Source organism: Pomacea canaliculata, linkage group LG1, assembly GCF_003073045.1.
Source record: "Pomacea canaliculata isolate SZHN2017 linkage group LG1, ASM307304v1, whole genome shotgun sequence".
NCBI lineage: Eukaryota > Metazoa > Mollusca > Gastropoda > Architaenioglossa > Ampullariidae > Pomacea > Pomacea canaliculata.
The window spans coordinates 4,102,658-4,123,950 of NC_037590.1; the positions used below are offsets into that span (position 1 = coordinate 4,102,658).

The 21,293-nt window shown below is 38.5% G+C and overlaps 2 protein-coding genes and 2 long non-coding RNA genes across 8 annotated transcripts in view; 2 read left to right on the forward strand and 2 right to left on the reverse strand.

Moving 5' to 3' along the window:
- Window positions 1-862: 862 nt before the first annotated feature.
- LOC112566257 lies at window positions 863-2,788 on the forward strand. The gene is made up of 3 exons (XR_003099542.1): window positions 863-1,007; window positions 1,393-1,592; window positions 2,033-2,788. It is a non-coding gene; the product is annotated as an uncharacterized LOC112566257 (long non-coding RNA).
- A 1,085-nt stretch (window positions 2,789-3,873) lies between these two features.
- Window positions 3,874-5,331, reverse strand: LOC112556193. The gene is made up of 3 exons (XM_025224975.1): window positions 5,221-5,331; window positions 4,793-4,959; window positions 3,874-4,437 (listed from the first exon to the last, which is right to left on the reverse strand). Exons 2-3 carry the CDS (start codon window positions 4,923-4,925, stop codon window positions 4,208-4,210), a joined length of 363 nt encoding a protein of 120 aa, XP_025080760.1. The 5' UTR covers window positions 4,926-4,959; window positions 5,221-5,331; the 3' UTR covers window positions 3,874-4,207.
- Window positions 5,332-6,513: 1,182 nt separating this feature from the next.
- On the reverse strand, window positions 6,514-8,897 carry LOC112556199. The gene is made up of 3 exons (XR_003097640.1): window positions 8,658-8,897; window positions 8,221-8,385; window positions 6,514-7,915 (listed from the first exon to the last, which is right to left on the reverse strand). It is a non-coding gene; the product is annotated as an uncharacterized LOC112556199 (long non-coding RNA).
- Window positions 8,898-9,963: 1,066 nt separating this feature from the next.
- LOC112556172 (small G protein signaling modulator 3-like) overlaps window positions 9,964-21,293 on the forward strand; it is a 28,597-nt gene continuing 17,267 nt past the window's right edge. Inside the window, exons 1-11 of one of the 5 annotated variants that reach the window (XM_025224935.1) lie at window positions 9,964-10,112; window positions 12,085-12,882; window positions 14,901-15,085; window positions 15,307-15,373; window positions 15,863-15,993; window positions 16,996-17,190; window positions 17,355-17,489; window positions 18,021-18,137; window positions 18,603-18,681; window positions 19,841-19,986; window positions 20,180-20,275. In XM_025224935.1, coding sequence (XP_025080720.1) covers window positions 12,597-12,882; window positions 14,901-15,085; window positions 15,307-15,373; window positions 15,863-15,993; window positions 16,996-17,190; window positions 17,355-17,489; window positions 18,021-18,137; window positions 18,603-18,681; window positions 19,841-19,986; window positions 20,180-20,275 — 1,437 coding nt within the window. In that variant the 5' untranslated portion in view covers window positions 9,964-10,112; window positions 12,085-12,596. Of the gene's footprint in view, window positions 10,113-11,039; window positions 11,333-12,084; window positions 12,883-13,595; window positions 14,023-14,900; window positions 15,086-15,306; window positions 15,374-15,862; window positions 15,994-16,995; window positions 17,191-17,354; window positions 17,490-18,020; window positions 18,138-18,602; window positions 18,682-19,840; window positions 19,987-20,179; window positions 20,276-21,293 lie in introns of those variants that run through there. The other 4 variants (XM_025224954.1, XM_025224928.1, XM_025224945.1 and 1 more) reach the window with 4 other exon arrangements.

The following is a 21,293-nucleotide window of genomic DNA, read 5'->3' on the forward strand; positions in this document are numbered from 1 at the left end:
CACTACTTTTTCAAATGTGATAGACCAAAATAGAAGGAAGCATGCGCACCCAGCACACGCTCGCACGACGCACACACGTACGCACACACACAAAGGACAAGTCTCCAAGGTATACTCTAACGGCCATTCTTAACTGTACAAAGTGACAGAGTGGCACAGCTTGGATGCACTCAAAGTTTCACTGTAATGGAAAACTAGTTTAGACTTAGCGAATTGACCCCCGACTTTGGTTTCTCAATCCGCGGATCAGAGGAACAAAGTTCATCATCAGCGATGCCAGACCACCAATATTTATCTTTTTTTCTGCGTAAATACACAAGGAGCTATCAGTCCGTTGTTCAATTGTTCTGGCCGTTTATATACAATATCGTTTGGGTGTTAAACGAAGCACACGGTGCGAGAACGGGTAGTTGCCTAAGGGAGCAAACCCTTACTCCAGTCAGTGATTACTTTGTCAGGAATGCTGTCCCTTTACCAATAAATTAAAGTATCCCGTCCCGTCTTATCTTTTCAGCGGAGTTAAATACTTTATTCGTTAAAGAAAATATTAAAACATTTTCGTTTTTTTAATGGTTCTCAAACACATACTACGAATAAAGATAACAACTCCCTCCCCCCAAAAAACAAAACAAAACAAAACAAAAAACTTTTGTTGACTGCGCTGATCCTTTCCCCCTTTTATCATCATTATTCCCTGTTGTATGAAATCGCTTTAGTGAAATTACTTTCACATAAACAAGAGTCACGGTCGTACTTCTATAAAAGCGGTTTGATTTATTTTACAGCACAATACAGTTTATTTTCTTAAAGTGTTATTTATCAATAAAGTAGAGAGCTGATATAGCTACACTCAGATCCAGCACCTCAAGGACGAGAGAAAGCCTTATCTAAATAACCCTTGGGTCAACAGTACTTAGTCACACAGCAACTTCCGCGTTCACTGACATATTACGCAGCAGCAACAACAACAACAAGCTACAGAGGAAGTGGTGGGACACAAGCGGCAGGTAAACCAAAATACATCAGTTCATTTCTCTCTCTTTTACCTCATCCTTTCTTCTAGAGTTCTCAATCTCTCATCTTGTCTTCCTCTCTCGTCTTTTAATTCACGTGGCAGGCACGTTAGAGGAGCAGGACATTACTGGTGGGAACAGGGTACAAGCTGCAATACTGGTATCTGTTATTGATGTCACAGCTAAATATGTAATTTTGTTTCAAAATGTGGAGTAATAACTAATTAAGGGAAAGCTGTGATATATATTTCAATAACTGTTACATAAAAATAATGTAGGAAGAAACTGGATGTGTTTCAAGCATTTCTAAGCAAATCAAATAAATCAATCTGTAAAGGATCTCTCGGTATCTGTATGAGTTCAGGTAAATTCTGTGCAGGTTCACCAGTTATGGATTGCTGAGAAGAGTTTCTGGTTTATCAGAAAGGAGTTGCTCCGCTGGAAGACTGTGAAAGATGAAAAAAGTTAATGATCTCGTTGATTTCTACCACTACACCAAAGCATCTGCTATTGACTCAATTATTGCCCTTGGGGTTCTCTTGGAAAGCGAAGGTGGCGCTGCTAAACACCAAAGTACAGGTAGAAGTGATGAACTGTGTTGTAACGTAGTGTAATGTAATGTAATACGGTGTAACATGGGGGACCGTTGTTGTGAAACAGCGAAACAAATAATGTGGCCTGCTTCTCAATCTCAAAGTTAAATGATTCTTAATTAGATATCGAAGCCGTGGAACCAATTCTGGTTCTGGACTGTATATGACAAACATAACTTTTGAAAGAAATGGTTACTTAGACACAAAAAAGCAGTTACAAAAAATATCCTTATTGTTTTTACTTTTTTGGCTTCACTTATGTGCAATAGCCTACTCTCAATATCACAATACCGCCATCCTTGTCTTCTAGTCTTCTTTGTACCTGAATTATGACATGCAGCCTGTTCCCCTCTCTGCCTACCTGCTTAAACCAGTTTTCTTTCGAAGATGACATTTTAAAAACAAGTTCCTGAAACTTAAACACAGGTGTGTACGGTACAGCGCTGCCACCTTTGATGGGTAAAAGGAAAATAGCCAGAAATAACTGGATGAAAGGATGGAAAGAACGGGAACAAATTGGCAGCGTTGACTATGTCATCCATCTTCGCATTCCCAAAAAGAAGCTAAGGGAATTAAACATTCCCTCCCGTCAACTGTATGTCCACAGAGGACCCATACGACTCGACGATTACGAATGGTCCGTGGAGCAACTGTAGCAAGTTTTGTGCTCTCCACAAAAATCACATCCACAGCCTCTGGGTTTTTCTACTTTCGCTTTCTGTGTGTACTTTTTTTTTTCTTATTTAGTCAATCATGTCATCAAAAAAATATTAAATATGGCGCGCATACAAACACCCAACACACTAGAATGTATATGCATTTCTATAAACAGCTCTGTGCATTCACTACGTGCAGACTACGTGCAGACTACGTGCATACTACGTGCAGTCACTATTTGCAACCACCACGTGCACAACACGCAGCCATACATGTAAGTTCAGGTGCGCTGCTACAAAGTGTGTCAACAAAGTGGTGTGGAGGCTGAAAGGAAAAGATCTTTAGGGGCATTAAAACTTAACGTCAACTTCACCAGAGGATCTTGTCGAAGTGAATATTAATATACGAAATAAAATCAGATCACATCTGTAAGTCTTTCTTTGTCTGTAGTTTAATCAACAGTTACTTTAAAAACATTTTAATGTCGTTACTACAAAAATTGCAATAAACTTCCTTTAGAAGTATCAACCAGTTTTGCCTTGATTTATGACGAAATAGTGATTGTGTGTGTGAAGGTGGTTGGGGACTCAACACAACGGCCTCAGCACTGTCCTGTCATGATCCGCAAGGGAGGGTGATACTTGACGAGTGGGAGATGTCTTTCTGAGAAACATTTATGTCGTCTTACTTTTGGTTTGTTTTATCACTGAAGAAAAGACTCCACACAGTCCAACGCATGTCGAACGTGTCAAGAGAAGCGACTACACGTGACATTCACGCCAGCTCCGCAAAATAAAAATAAAAAAGATTTAACCCTGATGGAGTCAAGGCAATATCATCTGCCATGTTTTAAAAACTGAAAGCTTCTGAACACGCAATTTCTCAGTAATAAGCGAGTGTCGATATCTCGTTATCTGAGCACCACCCTCTCTGAGTCGCACGCTCACTGCTGAGTCATCCGCGTGCCAATGCTCACAGGTCACCAGGCCATACGCTAACTACCCCCGGAATACCTGACGATTTTACAGATAACAACTAGTATAAGCTTTTTACGGGTTTCCACCAGTGTGGCTGAAGCGGTGGGTGCGAGCGAGAAGAAGCGTGGGTCAAACATAAAAATATTTTTTATAAAAACGCGGAAGTGTTTTGTACACCTGTGTGCGTGCGTGGCTCTTAAATAAATGTGGTTGACAAAATGAGGGCATGTATGTGTTCGCATGTCGCATCTCTCGTCCTTTCACATACAAATACTCGGCTATGCTCACAAAAACCAACTTTTCTCCATTAATTTTGAGAACCGAGCGTGTTGTCTCTGCTCAGAACCACCCCAAACCCAGGTAATGTTGGTCAGACAGCATATTCTTTATTATGCCGCCCCACCGCTGACCACTCCTACATATTTTTAATCACTCCATCTTTTTATGTGTTTGGTGATAGTTTGCATTTGACTGTATTCTCCCTCTTTAAAGTGTGGGCTAACTCTGAAACAAGACAGGGACATGCTTCTTCTTATTATTATTATCCTAGAAAATAAATGTCTTTTTTCTCACTCTCTGGATTTGTTCCCATAACATGCAATTTCGCCACAGTAATACAGTTGAAAAGACAACAGCTGTTAAAACAATTTTAATATGATGCTGTAGTAAAGAAAAAATGTAGAAGCACTGAATTTATGATTGCTGTGCAAGAGCGAAAGCTATAGAATGGATTGTTTTGTGTAACGATTAATGCTATATACGGGTCCCTGCTGTCAAAGATAAGAGTTTAATAAATGCGAAAGTTAATTGCATTGTATAGGTAACTGTGGTGTAAAGATAACAGCTATACATATTCAAAGCTGATGTATAAGAGGAACTGGAATATAGGAGTAAAGTTTACTGCTACAAATGGTAAGAGTAGCTGTAAGAGATGACAAATGATGTCAGATAATGACAACACAGTCCTTCACACTTCCAGGACTTCCCACGGATAGTCGTCAAGACGGATTCGACCCTGGTGAAGATACAACTGGTGGTTAGAGGTTCTAACCTCCTTAACTCTGGATGAGGGTATACGAAGTTTGATGACGTAGTCCACCCTGCCAGCTTTTTCCCGCCTCCTCCAACCTTCTTTCCAGTTATTGTTGGCTATTTGTCTTTTACCGCTGGAAGGTGGCAGTGATGTTCCGTACACACCTGTATTCCAACAATGGCGGGAATTGAATTCTGTGTGCATTTATCCATGATATCTATCCCTGCATTCATAAGCTAAGCATATGCATGTACCCATCCATCCTTACATTTTATTCAAACGACTCTGTCCATTCTCTTTTCTGTGTGTTTTTAAGGATTACACGCTAAGAACATTTATCTTATTATATACTTTAGTTAATAAACTTTCCCCTCTTTTTAAAACATGTGATAAAACCTTAAGGGAAAGACCAAATTACAGCATCAGCAAATGATGTGATTTTTCACTTTATTATCCTACACTCAAATGTCTCCGTTTGTAATCATAATTTTACGTAAAATTAAAAATTCTTCCTCTCACCTGTTCCATAGAATGCATCAGGACCACCACTTTGACTTTCGTTGATGTAGCCTGACTCAATGATTGCATCTATTGCCCTTTCGCTGGTGTAGTGGTAGAAATCCACATACGAGAAAGCAAAAGAGTTCCACATTTTAGAAATAATGTCTTGATTTTATTTGAAGACCCTGTTCAAAAGAAACGAAGTGTAATTGTAAGACATATCCTCTTGGTATTATAGTTCCAGCAATCAGAAGAGGCTTTCATTTTTAACCGGGAATAATAAAGCTATGCTAGTTTCTTTAGAGCCTCTGGAATACTCTACAAACTTTTAAAAGAGTTTGAAATCAGGAAAAAAATATAAAAGTTGGCATACAATTGTTAAAAAGAACATAAAGGAAGCTCCTCGTTCTTAAAGACTAATATACTAAAAGAGAATATCATCATACCTGGTGCATCATTCAGGTGGTGACTGCAGTGTGAGGAGCAAAGTTCTCGGTGGGTGCGATTGTCATCTTTTCTCAGAACGCTTGCATCTCTTTTGGTTTCGATTTCGCTTGCTTCATGCAAAAGAAAAAATATTGTCCTTTTCTAGCCAATGAACGCCTAGTAGACTAGTGATTATGTTGCCTTGAAAATAATCTCCCTCGTCTATGTGGCTCTTCTTACAAATTGCATGAATAGTTTGTCACTCTTCTGGAGTACAGTGGGAAAACATTCATCTTGGCAAGCATATTTTTTCATTTTTATACAGAATATTGCCTAGTAATTATTCTTCTCCACACAGTGAAGTGTATTTTTATGCATTTTTTTTTTTATATATCACAAACCATAGGAACGAGAACAGTGCAAATCCACTTATACGATACTTTCACTTAAATTGTCAATGATTCTGCATTACAGATACATTTGCTTACAGCATCGTTTTGGTCTGATGCTTTGTGAATTTTTAAAACACTGCTGTAATTTTTTTGCAGAAGATAAAGTACTTGCTTAGAAAGATGGTTTTACATAGGTCACAAACCGAAAGTTGTGCATGTAGTTTGTCAGTAAGAGTTTGCATGTCGAATACAAACTGCTCTCTTAATTTGTCTTCACATCCTGACATCCATGTTAATTTGTGACTTTATTGTTTTGCCATCTTTGTGCTCGTGGTGATATATGTAGGTTTATTGTTTCTCTTTGCTGTTTACTAAGATTTGGTGAGATAGTAATTTGCTATATGCCTGCTCAGTCCAAATTATTCGAAAAATGACTTCTAAAGGTGTATGCAGGGACAACTTATACAGTAATTTCATTGCCCAGTATTATACTTATTCCTTCGGAGTTTCTCAATAGGTTAAAAAAAAGGATCGATCACTTTCGTTTAAATATTTGTTCATGAAATCTTTTAGTCTGCATTTATAGATATTGTAGATGTTAGATTGGGTGCAGAAAAGAAAAAGAGAAGATGAAAACCTCAGAAAGTACACATTCCTTAATCGCGTCGACAACTGTGAGAATATTCAGTGTACAGCATGGTGACTTGCAGCCAGAGAGTTGGAGCTACAGCACACTGGGTGTGACAAGGGAGACTACTACATGTGTTATGAAGCTTGATACTCTCCCTTGTGAATCCGAAGCAAAATCATTGCTTGAGTCTTGACGCACGCACTCACACACCCACGCTCGCATGCACACATAGACACTGTTGTTCTCATCACACTGTAGTTTCAAATTACAGCCGAAAAGACAAGAGACTATTGAATTGTAAACATTTAATAGTAAAGAAATAATGTAGGAGAAATATTGCTTTGTATATCTATAGAAACATATAGCAGTCACAAAAACAGTGATACATATCTCAGTGGGGTAGGCAAGGGGGTGGAGGCAGCGCCCCCAAAAAGATATTTAGGAGGCAATGATGTAAAAGTCGTTCACCGTCAGGATGGAGTTTGTCACACAAAGTCGAGCATCTTCCTACACAATGTATCTGTGAGTTAGGGTTACTGCTGTTAATGGATAAATGCTTCCCAATGGTAGTTGATGTATATTGCTATTTGTTAGAAATAGTGGTAGGTGCTGTATGTTGTTATTTGTTATAAAATGTGGTAGTTGCTGTTTATTGTTATTTGTTATAAATAGTGATAGTTGCTGTATATTGCTATTTGTTTTAAAATGTGGTAGTTGCTGTATATTGCAATTTGTTATAAATAGTGTAAGTTGCTGTAAACTGCTATTTGTTATAAAATGTTTTAACATGTGGAAGCTGCTGTTAAACAGGAACTGTTCTGTGCACATAGTAAGTTTCTCTAAATAAGGAAATGCAGTGTATCATCAGCTACTATTTTCACATTAACTGGCTTTGCGGATGGCGTTAATAAAGGTAACAGGGATGCAAGCCTTCATATCAGTTAGGAACAGACCATCTTCTCTCAATGTAGTGTCCCCTTTACAACAAATATTGTTTTATACATCAGTTATCAGTATATGACTTGTACCCTACTTAAGAGAGCTACTTATGTTGTAATAAAAGTCCACAGAAGATAGTCCAGTTATTTTGGTAAAAAAACAAACAAACAAACAAAAACCAAAAAAAAAAAAAACCAAAACCTCACACTAAAAACACCTACATTGTTGTAGAGGTACTTTTATAAACGCTCTTTACTATCTATTTATCCATACCATACAAATACCTACACATGGATGTATACTAGCAACTGCTGTAACAGAGAAATGTTAAATATACGTCTGTTGTGAAAGTTACAATTCAAAACAACTTAGTTAATTCACAAGGGGAATTCTGATTGTTGTCTCACACTTGGTGTAAGCGTAACAGTTAATGCCCATAGGTAGAAGCTATGTAATTGTTATAGCTGGGTACAATTAACACTTAAGATGGAGTAATGATGTCAAAGGATAACAGCACAGTCCTTTATACTTCCAGAATTTCCCACGAATAGTCGTCAAGATGGATACGACCCGGATGAAGATACACTTGGCGGGTGGGTGTTTTGAATTCCTTTAAACTGGTTGAGGGAATATGCAGCTTGATGACATAGTCCACCCTGCCAGCATGTTCCCGACTTCTCCAACCTTCTTTCCAGTTATTGTTGGCTATTTCTCTTTTACCTACGGAAGGTGGCAGTGATGTTCCGTAGACACCTGTATCCCAATGAGAGTGTTAATTAAATTAGGTATCTATTCATTTATATCCATTCTTGCATTTATCAATCCATGCATGCATTACATTTTATTCAACCGACTTCCCCCATTCTACTGTGTTTTTAGGGATGACACGTTAAAAGCATTAAACTTATTATAACTTTCTTAGTGGAAAAACCAAATAAATGTACATGTATCGGCAAATTACGGGATTTTTAAAAACTTTCTATAGTCATACAAATCCATCCTACACTTAAAAGTCTCCATCTTCGCACTGATGCCACAAAGCGTTAATAACTTCCTACCTGATCCGAAGAATGCATCAGGACCACCGGTCTGGCTTTCTTTGATGTATCCCGAATCCATGATTGCATCAATTCCACTTTCGCTGGTATAGTGGTAGAAATCCACGTGATCAGAGAACCAATTTCCCATTCTAGGAAACCCTGTTCTATTTTTGATGTTACACCCTGCTCAGAAGTAACAACATACGATGGTAAGACAAATCTGCTCTAAAGAACGTATTTAAACCTGTATATCTCTAGGTCAACCATCAGGTGATCAGGTTTTCATTTTCAAAAGATGGTGTGCGAAGATGCTTTCCTGGAATCTCCTAAATATTTCGCAAACTCAAGATCTTTGAAAACAGATAAATGAAAAGTTTGCCTTAAAATTGTTCAAGATAAAGTAAAGGAAGAACCATGCTCAGAAAGACTGACACACTGACAAACTGAATATTTACTTGAGGCTTCAAAGCGGCGACTGCAGCGTGAGTCGACAGCGAAATGATTCGAGGAACTGCCTCCTTCCCTAGTTTCTGAGAAACTCGCAGCCAGCTTTCTATTTATAGGAATGATGGGAGGAAGTGTTTCATCTACATACTTTCTCACAAACTCACAACCAGCTTTCTGCTTATACAAAGAATATTTTAGCTCGTAGATGACAAGATTCAGAAAGGAATGTTAAATGTGTCCTCCTGGCTGTGTATACAGTATGTGTAGCTTAAATATGTCTGTATGTGTGTATGGGGGGGGGGAGGGAAGGTGGACGGGTGTGCACGCGTGCAAAGATAGTATATAGGTATATATATATAGAGGTGGTATGTAGTGGCGACTGCAGGTGTGAGCGTGGCCATCATGTTCCTCGTGCATTTTCAGGACGAAATAAATAATACCAAAAGATCTGAGGGTCCAAGTTAAGGTAAGTCCACACATACACGATCCCGCAGTCTCTCTTGCTCTCACATGTGCGCGCGTGCGTGTGTGTGCAAGTGTGGAGAGAGAGACAGAAAGACAAAAACTATAAGGTCTTTTCTTGAATAGCAGTCATACTCCAAATGTTATTGTGCAGGTGATTTCTGAACAACGAATGTGTTGTTGCATAGAAGCTGCTTGCGAATGGTCGAGTGACTGGGGTCACCTTATCCATCATGACTATCAGTGGCTTGTGGCTTTGCCATGTCACGTGCAGGTAACACCAACGAGAAACATCTCTGGTAACACTGGCAAACTGTCAGGCCTGACAAGGAGTGGGGAGGTAGGAATCTGCTGTACCCTGAATCCTCGGCGATTAAAATTTTTATTGTTTTATTTTGTTTTGCTTTGTATTTTACAAATGTATGCTGTTGAGATGGGAAGGATGGCAGAAAAAAAGTAATGACCATATAGCTTTGAGGTCTTAGAATGCAATTTATCTTCCAAAGGACTGAGTTTAGTACACGACGGCACTACATTTTATATCATCGGAGCGAATACCCCTCACCTTTCCTTTTGGAGACAAGCTGCAAAGATTGCCAGACACAGAAATAGTCAAAGTCTTAATGTCCAAGGACATGTTTGTGTCATCAGGACTGCGGCCAATGGATGAGCTAGGGACATGTGATAATTAGGAATTGTGGCTTCCCTCTGGGCCTGCTCTACGCAGATTGAGTTAACCCTTGACCTTTCCTCCTCCACACTTTTCAACATTCTCTCAAATCACGGACTTCCGGCACTGTGCCTCTAATGGCTTGTCTTGTCAGCACAAATGTCCTGTGGCTTTAGGCTCCCGACTTCCGGCGATGCTTTAGCACTTGTCTAGACTCCGCGAGAAACTGATTTCATCCACAGTGAACAGTGAACAGTGCAGTGGAAATAGCTTCACACATCACCGGGCACGCTTCGTTAGACTGGACGACACATTGCTGACAGCCAACAAGGTAACAATTATCATTATCTAATAGATACAAGTGGAGAAAGAATCCAATAAGTGAAAAATTACAGGGAAAAATAAAACCATCTGTCCAAGCGTGAATTGCTGATATTACCATGACAACAAGCCAGGTGACGGCAATTTATTACTGTGTTCTCTTCTGTCGACGGTTATATACAGGTAGATTTTTGTGTGTTGTTGTTGTTGTTGTCGTTGTCAGCCCTCTTACTTCATCATCAGTGGGCACAGCTACCTGAAGAACGTGTTGTCAGAAAAGTCCACAAGATTAAAACTAGCTCTGTGGCTGTCCTGCTCATAACTTGTAGTACAAACTATTCTTGTTCTTCATAAGCCGATCTAGTCACACTGCTATCACCGTCTGAACAAAGCTACTTTAGTATTAATCGGCTAACATATCTCAAAACCTGTTGCAAGATGCACTCAGCCATAAACAGAATCAAACTGATGCCGAGGGTGGATATCTTAATGAGTTATGCAGGATCTGATGGCCGCAGCTGTTTCCGCCTCAAGGCGACTATTATTAAGCTGCCTTTGTGTACAACTGTATGCACACCAGTTTGATACCCATATCCCCAAATAATAAAAAAGTAAGAGCTGTTCTCGTCAAGCTGTGTGGAATATAAGACATGCTTCAAAAAGCCCACACCGGCTGGACTAGAAATAAAAAGTTAATATTGTTTCGTGCTCTTTTCTTCCATCATTCTTTACTTCAAAAAGTGCGTATTGTTTGTCTAGATTCGCTCATATTTTCTGCCGATAAAGTTCGGTTGAGTTTTAAAAGCTGCAGCTTTGTCCCCAGCAGCTGCAGCAGCTCCATGGCCATGATCTACACCACGACATTCATCATATTCTTACCAGCTCCCTTGACCCACCTGCACACAAATCCTCCATTTACGCCGCAGTTGGGATCGATGCTCGTCTGATATACAAAGTGACACCGTTAGTCGTTGTACCGTGAATTGACGGCAATGAGCTGCTGCACTCGGTCAACAAACAGCATTGAGTGCTGCACAATGTGTTAGCTAGCATGTGCACGTGCCGAGGTCGTCTCTCACAATAGTGTACAAGACATCAACACGGAGGTTGCTGAAGTTACCTCCAGTAGACACTTCCTGCAGTTCCTGGATATCATTTACCAGCAGTGCGCATGCCCAGTGGATGGTGTGACCTGCTGCAAGGGCTGGGGAACCTGTGACTGAACTTGCAGTATGTATACTACGGAATACCTCAACAGATGTTGGTATATGTACGCAGACAGACAGACAGACAGACATCACACTAAATAAGGACAATACGTATGTCATAAATAGGTAAATAACCAGAATACAGTTCATACAGAATGTAGTACAACAGGTCCTGGGAGTACATATGAACATAGATATATTAACCGATCCATAGACAGGCAAGTAAAATGCACTTCCTCCCATAAGGCGCATGTATATAATGCAGAAATTCGTTGGTTGTTGATTCCGTCAGTGAGTTTGTTTTCAGGTTGCAGGCGGTGCAGGGCTCTTATTTCAGATGATATTTCTCTACTAGTCTTGTATTCTCAGCTTTACACATACTAGTCCTACCTAGTTTGTTGTATCCCTAGAGAACACCAGAATTAGAATCGCAGATCACAAAAAGGTACTAAACCTGATACTATGGCCAAGGCTGCCTTATTTATGTCAGCTTTCCTGTGTTACAGTGGAGCAGTTTCCGCAGATTTCCTTCTGTTTCCTTGGTTTGAACTCGATGTATTGTACACTAGCTTCTCCACCAATATCCCATATTTATTATTTTGGTTCCTTGGCTGAAAAGTATGAAAGAATAAAGGGATGGTGAGCTTTGTTTGCTGAGACTAATGAGCATGAGTGCGCACACTAAAACGCACAAACCACCTTGTGCACACACACACACATTGATGCATGTACATAGGATGACATTCATTGGTGCCTTTTCTTCTCTGTTATTAGGAGTTGCTGCATCACCTTCGAACACTTCGAGAGATCGACTCAAGATTCCCTCTCTGATCGAATGACTAAGACATGATCGGCAATAAAGCACTGTCACATGCCACCCAGAGGAGTGCCACCTGGCTATTGTGTTTTCCGATGTCGATTGGAGAGACCGGCAAGAGATCAAACATATGTGATCCCTTACTACAGTCAAATTTTGTGTTAGAAAACCTATCTAATAGCAGATCTTTTTACGAAAAAATGTAGACTATGCTCTACATAAGTCACCTATCTGCATCACTGTTGACAAAAAGCATTGACAAAAAATATTAGAACAATAAGTGACTTTAAAAAAGGAAAAACTCCGGAGAACATATAGGGAGTTCTGTCGTTTAATACAACGAGGCGTCGTGCAGTATAGGATTACTCCTGCCACCGTATCCTCATGTGAGTTGACCTGAAAAGCCTTCACTGACATCTTAAGATCGACATAGGTTTTCAAGTGATCCCCGAGGGGAAGTGCTGTCTCAATGTTTGTCACCTTTTACCTAAGGAGCAATCATCGGCGGGTGGCACCCTCTTTCTCCCCCTTCTGCCCCTCGTCTCCCTTCGCCTCCCCTCCTCCTCCCCTTGTGGTGTCTGATGTGCCGCTGAAAGAGATTTCCATCTCCAGGATGTCATTGTGTACCAACTGGCGGAAGCACACATCGGTCGTCGCCAGAAGAGACCGTGGCCAGAAGAGTGATCGGCGGTTGCAGCTGGACACCAGCGACTTTTATTACTTCTATCCCCATAAGGTCAAGGAAAGGGCAGCCCGTAAGTTAAAGTGCATAGTAATGATCCACCCACTATTGTATATATATAAAAGCAACTATATATATATACACACAAACATATAATGCACTGTTGAGATGAAGGCGAAAATTCGAAAGCCACGCGCCACTTTTGTGAAGGGTCAACATCTATAGATCAACTCGTGTTCAGGAGGCGAAGTCCGCAGTCATGTTCCATTATTCATATTCTAGACTACAGTTTCTTTTTTCGCGAGCGTGTCTTTCTCAGTCTCCCTGTGAGTGCGATTAGCTTTCTTCTCGCCATTCACCAGTAGGAGAGATGTCTATACACAAATATATCTTTGTCTTTATACATACAGCAGGCAGGATGATTACTGACTGCATCCTTTAAATTGTTCATATATATGACAGTTAGTTCGTCTCTTACATCCACGAGTCTCGTGCACCCAAAAATGTATTTGTAATGAAAGCTTACTAATATTCCATTACCTTGGAAGTTATGTCAGTTTGCGCGTGTGTGCGTGTGCGTACGTGTGTAGCGGCGATCGAATCATACGGTATTAATGAACCCTCCCCTTTATTTTGCTTTAAAGAAAGTCCGAATAATTAAATTACATTAGATAACACAATTCCAAATTAAACACATAAAAATTGAAACTGTTCTAATTTTTTTTTTACTCAGACTTAATATACATTCCAAGAAATATAGAACTATGTCCTTGGCGTGGGAGGATCAATGAGACCTCCCGTTTGACGTACGCTGACACGTTACATCGTTAAACACATTCGCCATAGAATTATGTGGACTATAGTTCATGCTTTTTCGCAAACTGAGTCCTACCGACAGAAAATGCTCAAGTGAAAATAATTACTCATGGACTGTCTTATATTCTGTGGGCGAAAAAGGTATTTCACGTGAGATTTAAAATATGTTCGTCGTTGTACGGTGTCTCGCAGGAATACATTGAGTGTGAAATTCATTTATTTAGTTGTGAGGGGGATGGCGATGTTTAGGGTAGACTTGACAGATCACTGGAGTAATAACTGATGGTCTGTCGAAACTGATCTAACTTTTGAGTCGTACGAGACACAATGGAGCTAGCAAAAGCCATGTTTGGGAGTAGTCGCAGTCTGGATGGCTACAGCAGCAAAGCAACAGCTGGTAAGTTGGTGTTAAACGGCTCATGCAGACGAAATTTGCAAACCGCCTCGATTAGTGACATAGCTCAGTAATTATATATTTGGCAGCTACATTATTTATTATGCTTATTGTGAAATATATGTTTAGTAAATCTTTCGGAATTAAGATTTTGGATACCAAAATCGTTGTAATTTGAGGCAATTTTAATGAGGCAAGAATTTATCAGGGTAGGCTACTCTGTAGGATAACTGTAACTAAAGAAGCGTATTGCTAACTGAAAATGTACGCTGTCGAGGAATCGTTTGTCTGTGTATTTATGTTACACACTCAAACACAAAACCCTGTCAGATCAGTAAAAAAAAAATTTAATTTGTTTGAAAATTTTTTAAGGGAGTTTCAAAGTAATGTGAATAGTGGATGTCCTCACGAACCATGAATCTGTACACGTCAGTGTCACCAACCGTTCTGGTGTTTTACAAACAAAGGCACACGGCATGCATGTACACACACTGTATTTTGTTATGAATAGCTTCAATTTGTATGAACCAATTTAGTTTCCTCCATGTACAAATCATCAAAGTCCGACTTTGGATCTTAGTATTTTAAACTTTTATAGTCCAATTGTTGAAAGGGAATTCAAGTAAAGAGCAAATTAACTAAAACACAATATCTTTGTTCATTAGATTGTGTCTGGTGCTAGTGATTGAACAGTTGATAGTGAGCCCATTGCTTAACACTTTAAGATGTAAGATTTCTGTTGTAAACAAATTTGATTCTTGGACATGGATTTCTTGTGCAGAAGCAGCTATAATAATTAGGTTTCTCTCATAAAGTACTCAAAACCACTCTAAGTTACAGCCATCAGTTTTTCAATTATATTTTGCTTGTGTTATTTGCAGTTGAGACTCTGTCTGAAGATGAAGAAGATGACATTATTGGTTCTGGAACTGGAGAGGGTATTAGCATCTGTGCTATGCCTTCAATTAACAGCACCACAAACTTCACTCCCACACCTGGTGGACCTTTCTCTGCTTTGACACCTTCTATGTGGCCACAAGACATTATCTCTAGAATCAATCATCCGGTAATTCAAATAGAATTCTTTTGTAATAATTTGTATTTATGCTTTTCTAAGTTTAACAGATGGTCCACAAAAAAAAAAAACCTAGATGCTTTCAGGGACACCAATGTGCACACATTACTTGACAAAATCGGGAATCAAATATTAGGAAATAAATGAAGTGTGTCTTTCATTAAAACTAAAAAGAGGTAAGATGTGAAGCAATTTCTATTTTGACATTTCAGCCTGAGGATCCAAATGGACAGCTTGATTATCGCTATGATGAGTTTGGATTCAAAGTAGAAGAAGAAGGTGAGAGAGAGAAATTGGGTATATTTGAATATGTGTGAGTGTGTGTGTGTGTGTGTGTAAAATACAAAAAAATTGGATCACAGAATGTGTTTAAGAGTCTGACACCTGAAGTAGATACTGGTCTATTAACTGGTTTATTAACCAGCATACGTGATGATAAGTATGATAAATAAGGTAAAGATGATTTTTTTTTGTTAGGCTTGAGCATTGTTGGCAAAGCTAGTATCAGTAACTTTTTCAGATGTTGTAAGAATTCGTCTTAGAGTCAGAACGATCTGGCATTGTTGATGTCACAAAAAAACAACAAAATAGTGATGCCTTAATTAGCGATTCAGATGCCTTAAACAGTGTGAGATCCTTTGAAACTTTTAAAGACTGACATATACAGATATGTACACTCAGTTTCTTAAGGTCTAGTTTATTTTTCAGGTTTCTAATTTTTTAATAATCTTTGAAAATACATTTTAAAACTGTTTACTGATGTGTTAGATGGACCAGAGGAAAATTCCAGCAAGCTGCTAAGCACCCCATTTGTCGAAGAGCCACAGCATCGGCTTAAGTGGACTGCTTACCTTGAGTTTACGCATAATAATGAAGTAGGCGACCTGACTTGGGATAAAGTAAGTAAACAGTTGCATTCTCCAATTTTATTTATATGCTGTTTCACTTTTGCCCCATACATAAACGTAGAAAGGTGTTCTTAAGGCAGTGGTCACTCACACTAAAGGGAAATTGATGTTGTCAAGCACAATTTTCAACATTATTGTTTGGATTTCAATATAGTTTTTTCACATTTTTTATATATTTTCATGCCTTTCTACCAGTTTTTCGTGATATAGGTGATCTGGAATGTTTTTTCCATATGTATTTGTGCATGCATTCATAAATAAATTTATATTTGTGTGTTGACAGTACTTTGTTTGCTATATCAGCAACAATCAGTTTCATATCGAAGAAAGATAGAGAAAAAAAATTACAGCTCTTGCTTTTCATAAATGGATCATTTTACAGATTTTTAAATAAAGTGATTTTTGCATAATAGAAACTTGCCCATAACCATCCACTTTGCATAGCCAATATAGCAAAGGCATACACAAACTAATACTGTTTTACAAAGCATAAAATGCATAAAAATGCAAGCACATTAAATATGCTGGCATGTCAGCACTTTTTTTTCTGGCGAGATTTATTTTCTCCATGATCTGAAATAGAGTAATACTATGTTGTCAGCTTTGGGGTTTATTACAAAACAGTTTTCCATTAAACATTTAGTTTCAGGTTGTGAAACATGGTTTGCATCAAATTTCAGCAGTAGGGTGTTCATAAACATACTTCTGACACTGCTTTAAGTTTAAAACTTCATTCTATAGACCTGTGGGAACTGACTTAGCTTCTCAGTTTATGATGCACTTATCATGCATCGTCTTCTTTGCTTGAGGAATTTTCTTAATTTTTGTTGTTTTTTAAAATGCAAATTTTTATCAGTATTCTTTATAAAAAGTCAAATTTAGTTAATGCAATTATCCATAAAGTGAAAACTGTCTGTCTTAATGAAATGTTGGATGATCTTTGACAGTTTACCCATTACGACATTCTGTAATATTGATAATTGGGGGTGCCAGGTTGAACCTCGATTGCCAAGATCAGAGAAACTACGAAACATGATCAAGGAAGGCATTCCACACTCTCTGCGACCTCAGATCTGGATGAGAATCTCAGGAGCCTACGAGAAAAGGCTTAAGTCAGACCTGTGCTACAAGGATGTTGTCAAGGCTAGCTCAAATGACCATCTTATGACTTCAAAACAGATTGAAAAAGTAAGACTGCTGTGAACTATCTCTACAATGTGCAACATAAAATATGCAATATGCTTTGATAAGATTCAGTTGTGCCTTATACATACAGACATGCTCAGAATCTAATCATGAGCTGCATGGAGTGATTATAATGGTTTAGAATTGTCACTGTTTCTTTTTTTCAGGATTTGCTGCGAACAATGCCAAGCAATGCTTGCTTCTGCAACATCACAAGCACAGGCATCCCACGACTTCGCCGCATTTTAAGGGGACTAGCTTGGCTCTACCCTGACATTGGATACTGCCAGGGCACTGGGGTGGTCAGTACCTTATCCTCTCAGTTTCTTAACTATTTTCCATCAGTGGTTACATTGCATTTTCTGACTTAAGAGAGAATTTCTCTTTATGCTAAGATTATCATTATGTCACCAGAAGACCAGAAAATTGGATGTTGTTGGACAGCAGTTGTAAATTTTTATGCTCAGGCTTATGCTGATGATCATCAAGGCTGATAGTTTACCTGAGCACGTTTCAGTTACCTTTTTGTTGCTTCTGTTCTTGAGGTATACACCTACAAACATCACTGTCTACCATAAAGGATCAAGCCCTTTATATTTGTCCACATTAACATGTTGTCCCAGCTCTCCCGTTGACTAGCCTAGACAATGTAAACATATACATATATAACCTTAAAATTTGTGTTGACCTCTTTCTTTGTATAGTGATTGCAGAACTGCATCGTGAACTAAAGGTGGATATTTGCCCAAATTTTAGTAAATAGACTCTTGCACTGAACTTAACATGTAGTGGTAACAACCCTGCAACCGAGTTTAACCTCTTATCTGTTGCAGATTGCAGCATCCTTACTGCTGTTTATGGAGGAAGAAGATACATTTTGGATGATGTGTGTCATTATTGAGGATCTCTTGCCTGCATCATACTATTCCTCCACTCTTCTTGGTATCCAGGTGTGATTCATATTTTGATCACTGCTTGTAAAGTCATCATAAATGAATGTTTGATGCTGTTTGGTCCTCAGAATATTAAAAATCTTTCATTTACCATTAACTTAAACTACATGAATAGAGTTTGGCAACAAATAACTTGTTGTGTGTAAGCTAAATTCAATAGAAATATGTATCATCTAAGAGAAGCAAGCAATGTAAGGTTGTAATTTTTTAAGGTTTTAACATGTAGATTTTATAGATAACTTGAAATAGCTATAAAGATAAAGAATTTCTTAGATTTAATAGTAACAGCTTATATTTGTAATGTGTTATACTCCTGTGAACTTTCAAAATGCACAGAAACACAAATGCAATATCATAGAGCATAATACTGATACATAATATATGCTTGTACTTGTGTGGACCAAACTTTAGCCAGGACAATTATCCTCCTTTTTTCTCTACAATTCCTTCTATGATTTCCAGGCTGACCAGAGAGTGTTGCGTCAACTCTTGATCAGCTATCTCCCTGACATTGATTTGGTATTAAAGGAGCATGACATAGGTAAATATTTTGAGATTTTGTTTTGAAGCATTCTTAATGTTTAGAGTAGCTGCTTAGAAACTGGCAGGCAACAGTTTCCCTAATTGTCTAGTTCTTTGGGAAATGTGTGACTGCTTTTTTTAACCCACAGATTTCTGTATGGTACTTTTCACCTCTGTGTGTGTGTGATGGGCGCCTATGAAAAAGAAGAATCTACATTAATGACCGTTAAAGTGTGCATGCAGAGCATATAATATGGCAGTCATGCAGTCAGTAGCAGGCATGCAGTATATTGTTACACTAACAGATGTGCCAGAGAAACAGCTTAAGCAAACATCTTCAAGATGTGTGCATGTGCCAGGTTTGTGATTAAAATCAATAACAGCATGAGTGGGCAAGTAGATTGGTCAAACCCATGACTGAAAAGGTTAAGGCTTACTAGGATATAGCCATTTCCAGATTTTGAGTGTGTACAGACATACCTTGGGGAAGTGATCTTTTGGGTTATATTTAGTCATGGGGTTAGTTTTAGTTTATTCATTATTACTCCCAGAGGAGCATAGGGCCACAGTCGTAGGGTTAGTGTGCTCATTTTGCATGTGAAATCCAAGTTCAAGTAACTTCCTAAAATTGGGTCCTGGACTTGTTAAAGAGAGAGAAGGGAAAGGGAAATCTAAAGCAGCAGGTTGTTATAAAATTAATCATGCAAAAGCAGAATATAGTCTCAATTTTTGTTGTTGTTTCAGGGACATTAATAATAATAATAATATGTATGCTTGTATACCAAGATAGGTCGCACTCCCTACATTGACTAGTAATACTAAATGAACATTAGGAAACTGACAATGGACTGTGAGATACCTATAGGCTTGCTGAACACTATGAAGATGAAGTACAAGAGAACATGCAGTTGATAAAGGTATAAAGGGATAAACAGTGTAGAGATGGAGTAGTTACAAAATGGTGCACATGACAGACAATATTGCAATAGAATTCATGATAGTAATTTAGGGATAGTACTTAGTGAACAAATATGAGACAGCATTTCATGCAAACAGCTCGAAGAATCTCTCAAAACTTGAGTATATGATTAACATTGATGTGGCTTGTAGCTTTAAATAACTAATTAACCAGTAACAAAGCATGGCATGAAGTGGTGGCCTGGTTGACTGGGTTTCAGAGTTATCACTGATCTCGTTGCACTGGTTCCTCACACTGTTTGCTAGTGTGGTGCACATGAAAGTGCTACTACGCCTCTGGGACCTTTTCTTTTACAACGGCTCCACTATCATCTTCCAGATCACCATGGGCATGCTTAAACTCAAGGTCAGGCTGCACAAATTTTTGAGTATGTAGTTGTTTGGCCAGAACGCTAACTGATTTTGTGCAATTGACAATCATTCTGAGGTTGGCATGTTTGCAGTCCAGTAGTACCAGATTATCAAATGCAGTGTTTCCATGTCTAAAATAGGGTTGTTATTTTTATTTTATTTTTGTTTTATTTTTTTTGACATCAAAGGAGGATGAACTAAAGTCCCTTGACAATTCAGCTCAGATCTTCAATGCCTTGTCAGATGTCCCAGGAGATGTGGAGGATGTGGAAGAACTGATTGAGGTAAGGCCAACTTTTATCTGGGAAGTTTGAACTTCTTTTGTCATTTGGTGCAAGAGAGCATGAGAGCAAAATTCCCTGATGTTGTGTATATCATTCAAGCTGAACTAAATGAGACAGTTTGTTGGTGTAGCTATAACTGAGTATCTCATTCAAAACACATTTATGACTTGTTCAGATATCCTTGAGGCATAACTTCAATTAACTCATTGGAGATTTAATCTATTGACCATAAAATTGTTTTAGTCTGCTAATATGGCTAGATGTCAAATAGACATTTAAAGAAGTAGATGGCTTTGAGAGAGACACACTGAAGTAAATTTAAGATGTCTTTAGCTCTCTGTCTTTTCCTACATTCTGTGTGCATGTAGTGACATCATTTTCTAATTGCTATGCACAGTGTTTTTTGTCTGTTGTCTGCTTTGTACTACATTATCCTGTGCACATGATAGTTGATGCTTGTTCTTACTAACCTCTGTCTCTCTATCTCTCTCACTCACACACTCACACACATACACACACAGCTAGAAATTACAGGAGTATACTGTGACCTGTCTCCTTTTTGCTTTTATAAGTTAATTTGTGAATTAGACACCTTTTAGAAATTTATCTGCATGCATGTATATTGGCAGATAAACATTTATAAGCTTTGTGTGTTTATTTTTAACAAGTAGACATAACAATTTTTTTCAGAGAATGCACTTGTACTTAGTTTTGTGTTTTGGAATCAAATATTAAATGGCTGAGACTGGAAAAGTGCTGGGAAACATGAAGTATGTCAAAACTGGATTAGTGGATCCATTGTCTTTTAATTGGTGCTTAGGAATGTTTTCAAAATTAATAGAGCCACAGGACTATTCTAATGATAGGTTTGTTTGTTTTTTAAGGGAACTTTTAAGGGTACTTCTCATCTACAGCAGGAAGTAGTAGGAGGCAGATGGGACATTGACAGTTTGAGTGATAATGAGTAGCATATGGCGCATTGTGCCTGTGGGAAAAGCAGCTGTCAGTAATACTGAGT

What these genes read in the sequence shown, in the direction of transcription:
- LOC112556193 (XM_025224975.1), bottom strand. Translation starts at nt 4,925, where the DNA reads ATGTGGAACTCTTTTGCTTTCTCGTATGTGGATTTCTACCACTACACC. An exon ending in TGATGCATTCTATGGAACAG is followed by an intron (nt 4,438 to 4,792) that starts GTGAGAGGAAGA and finishes GTTGGAATACAG; the next exon opens with GTGTGTACGGAACATCACTG.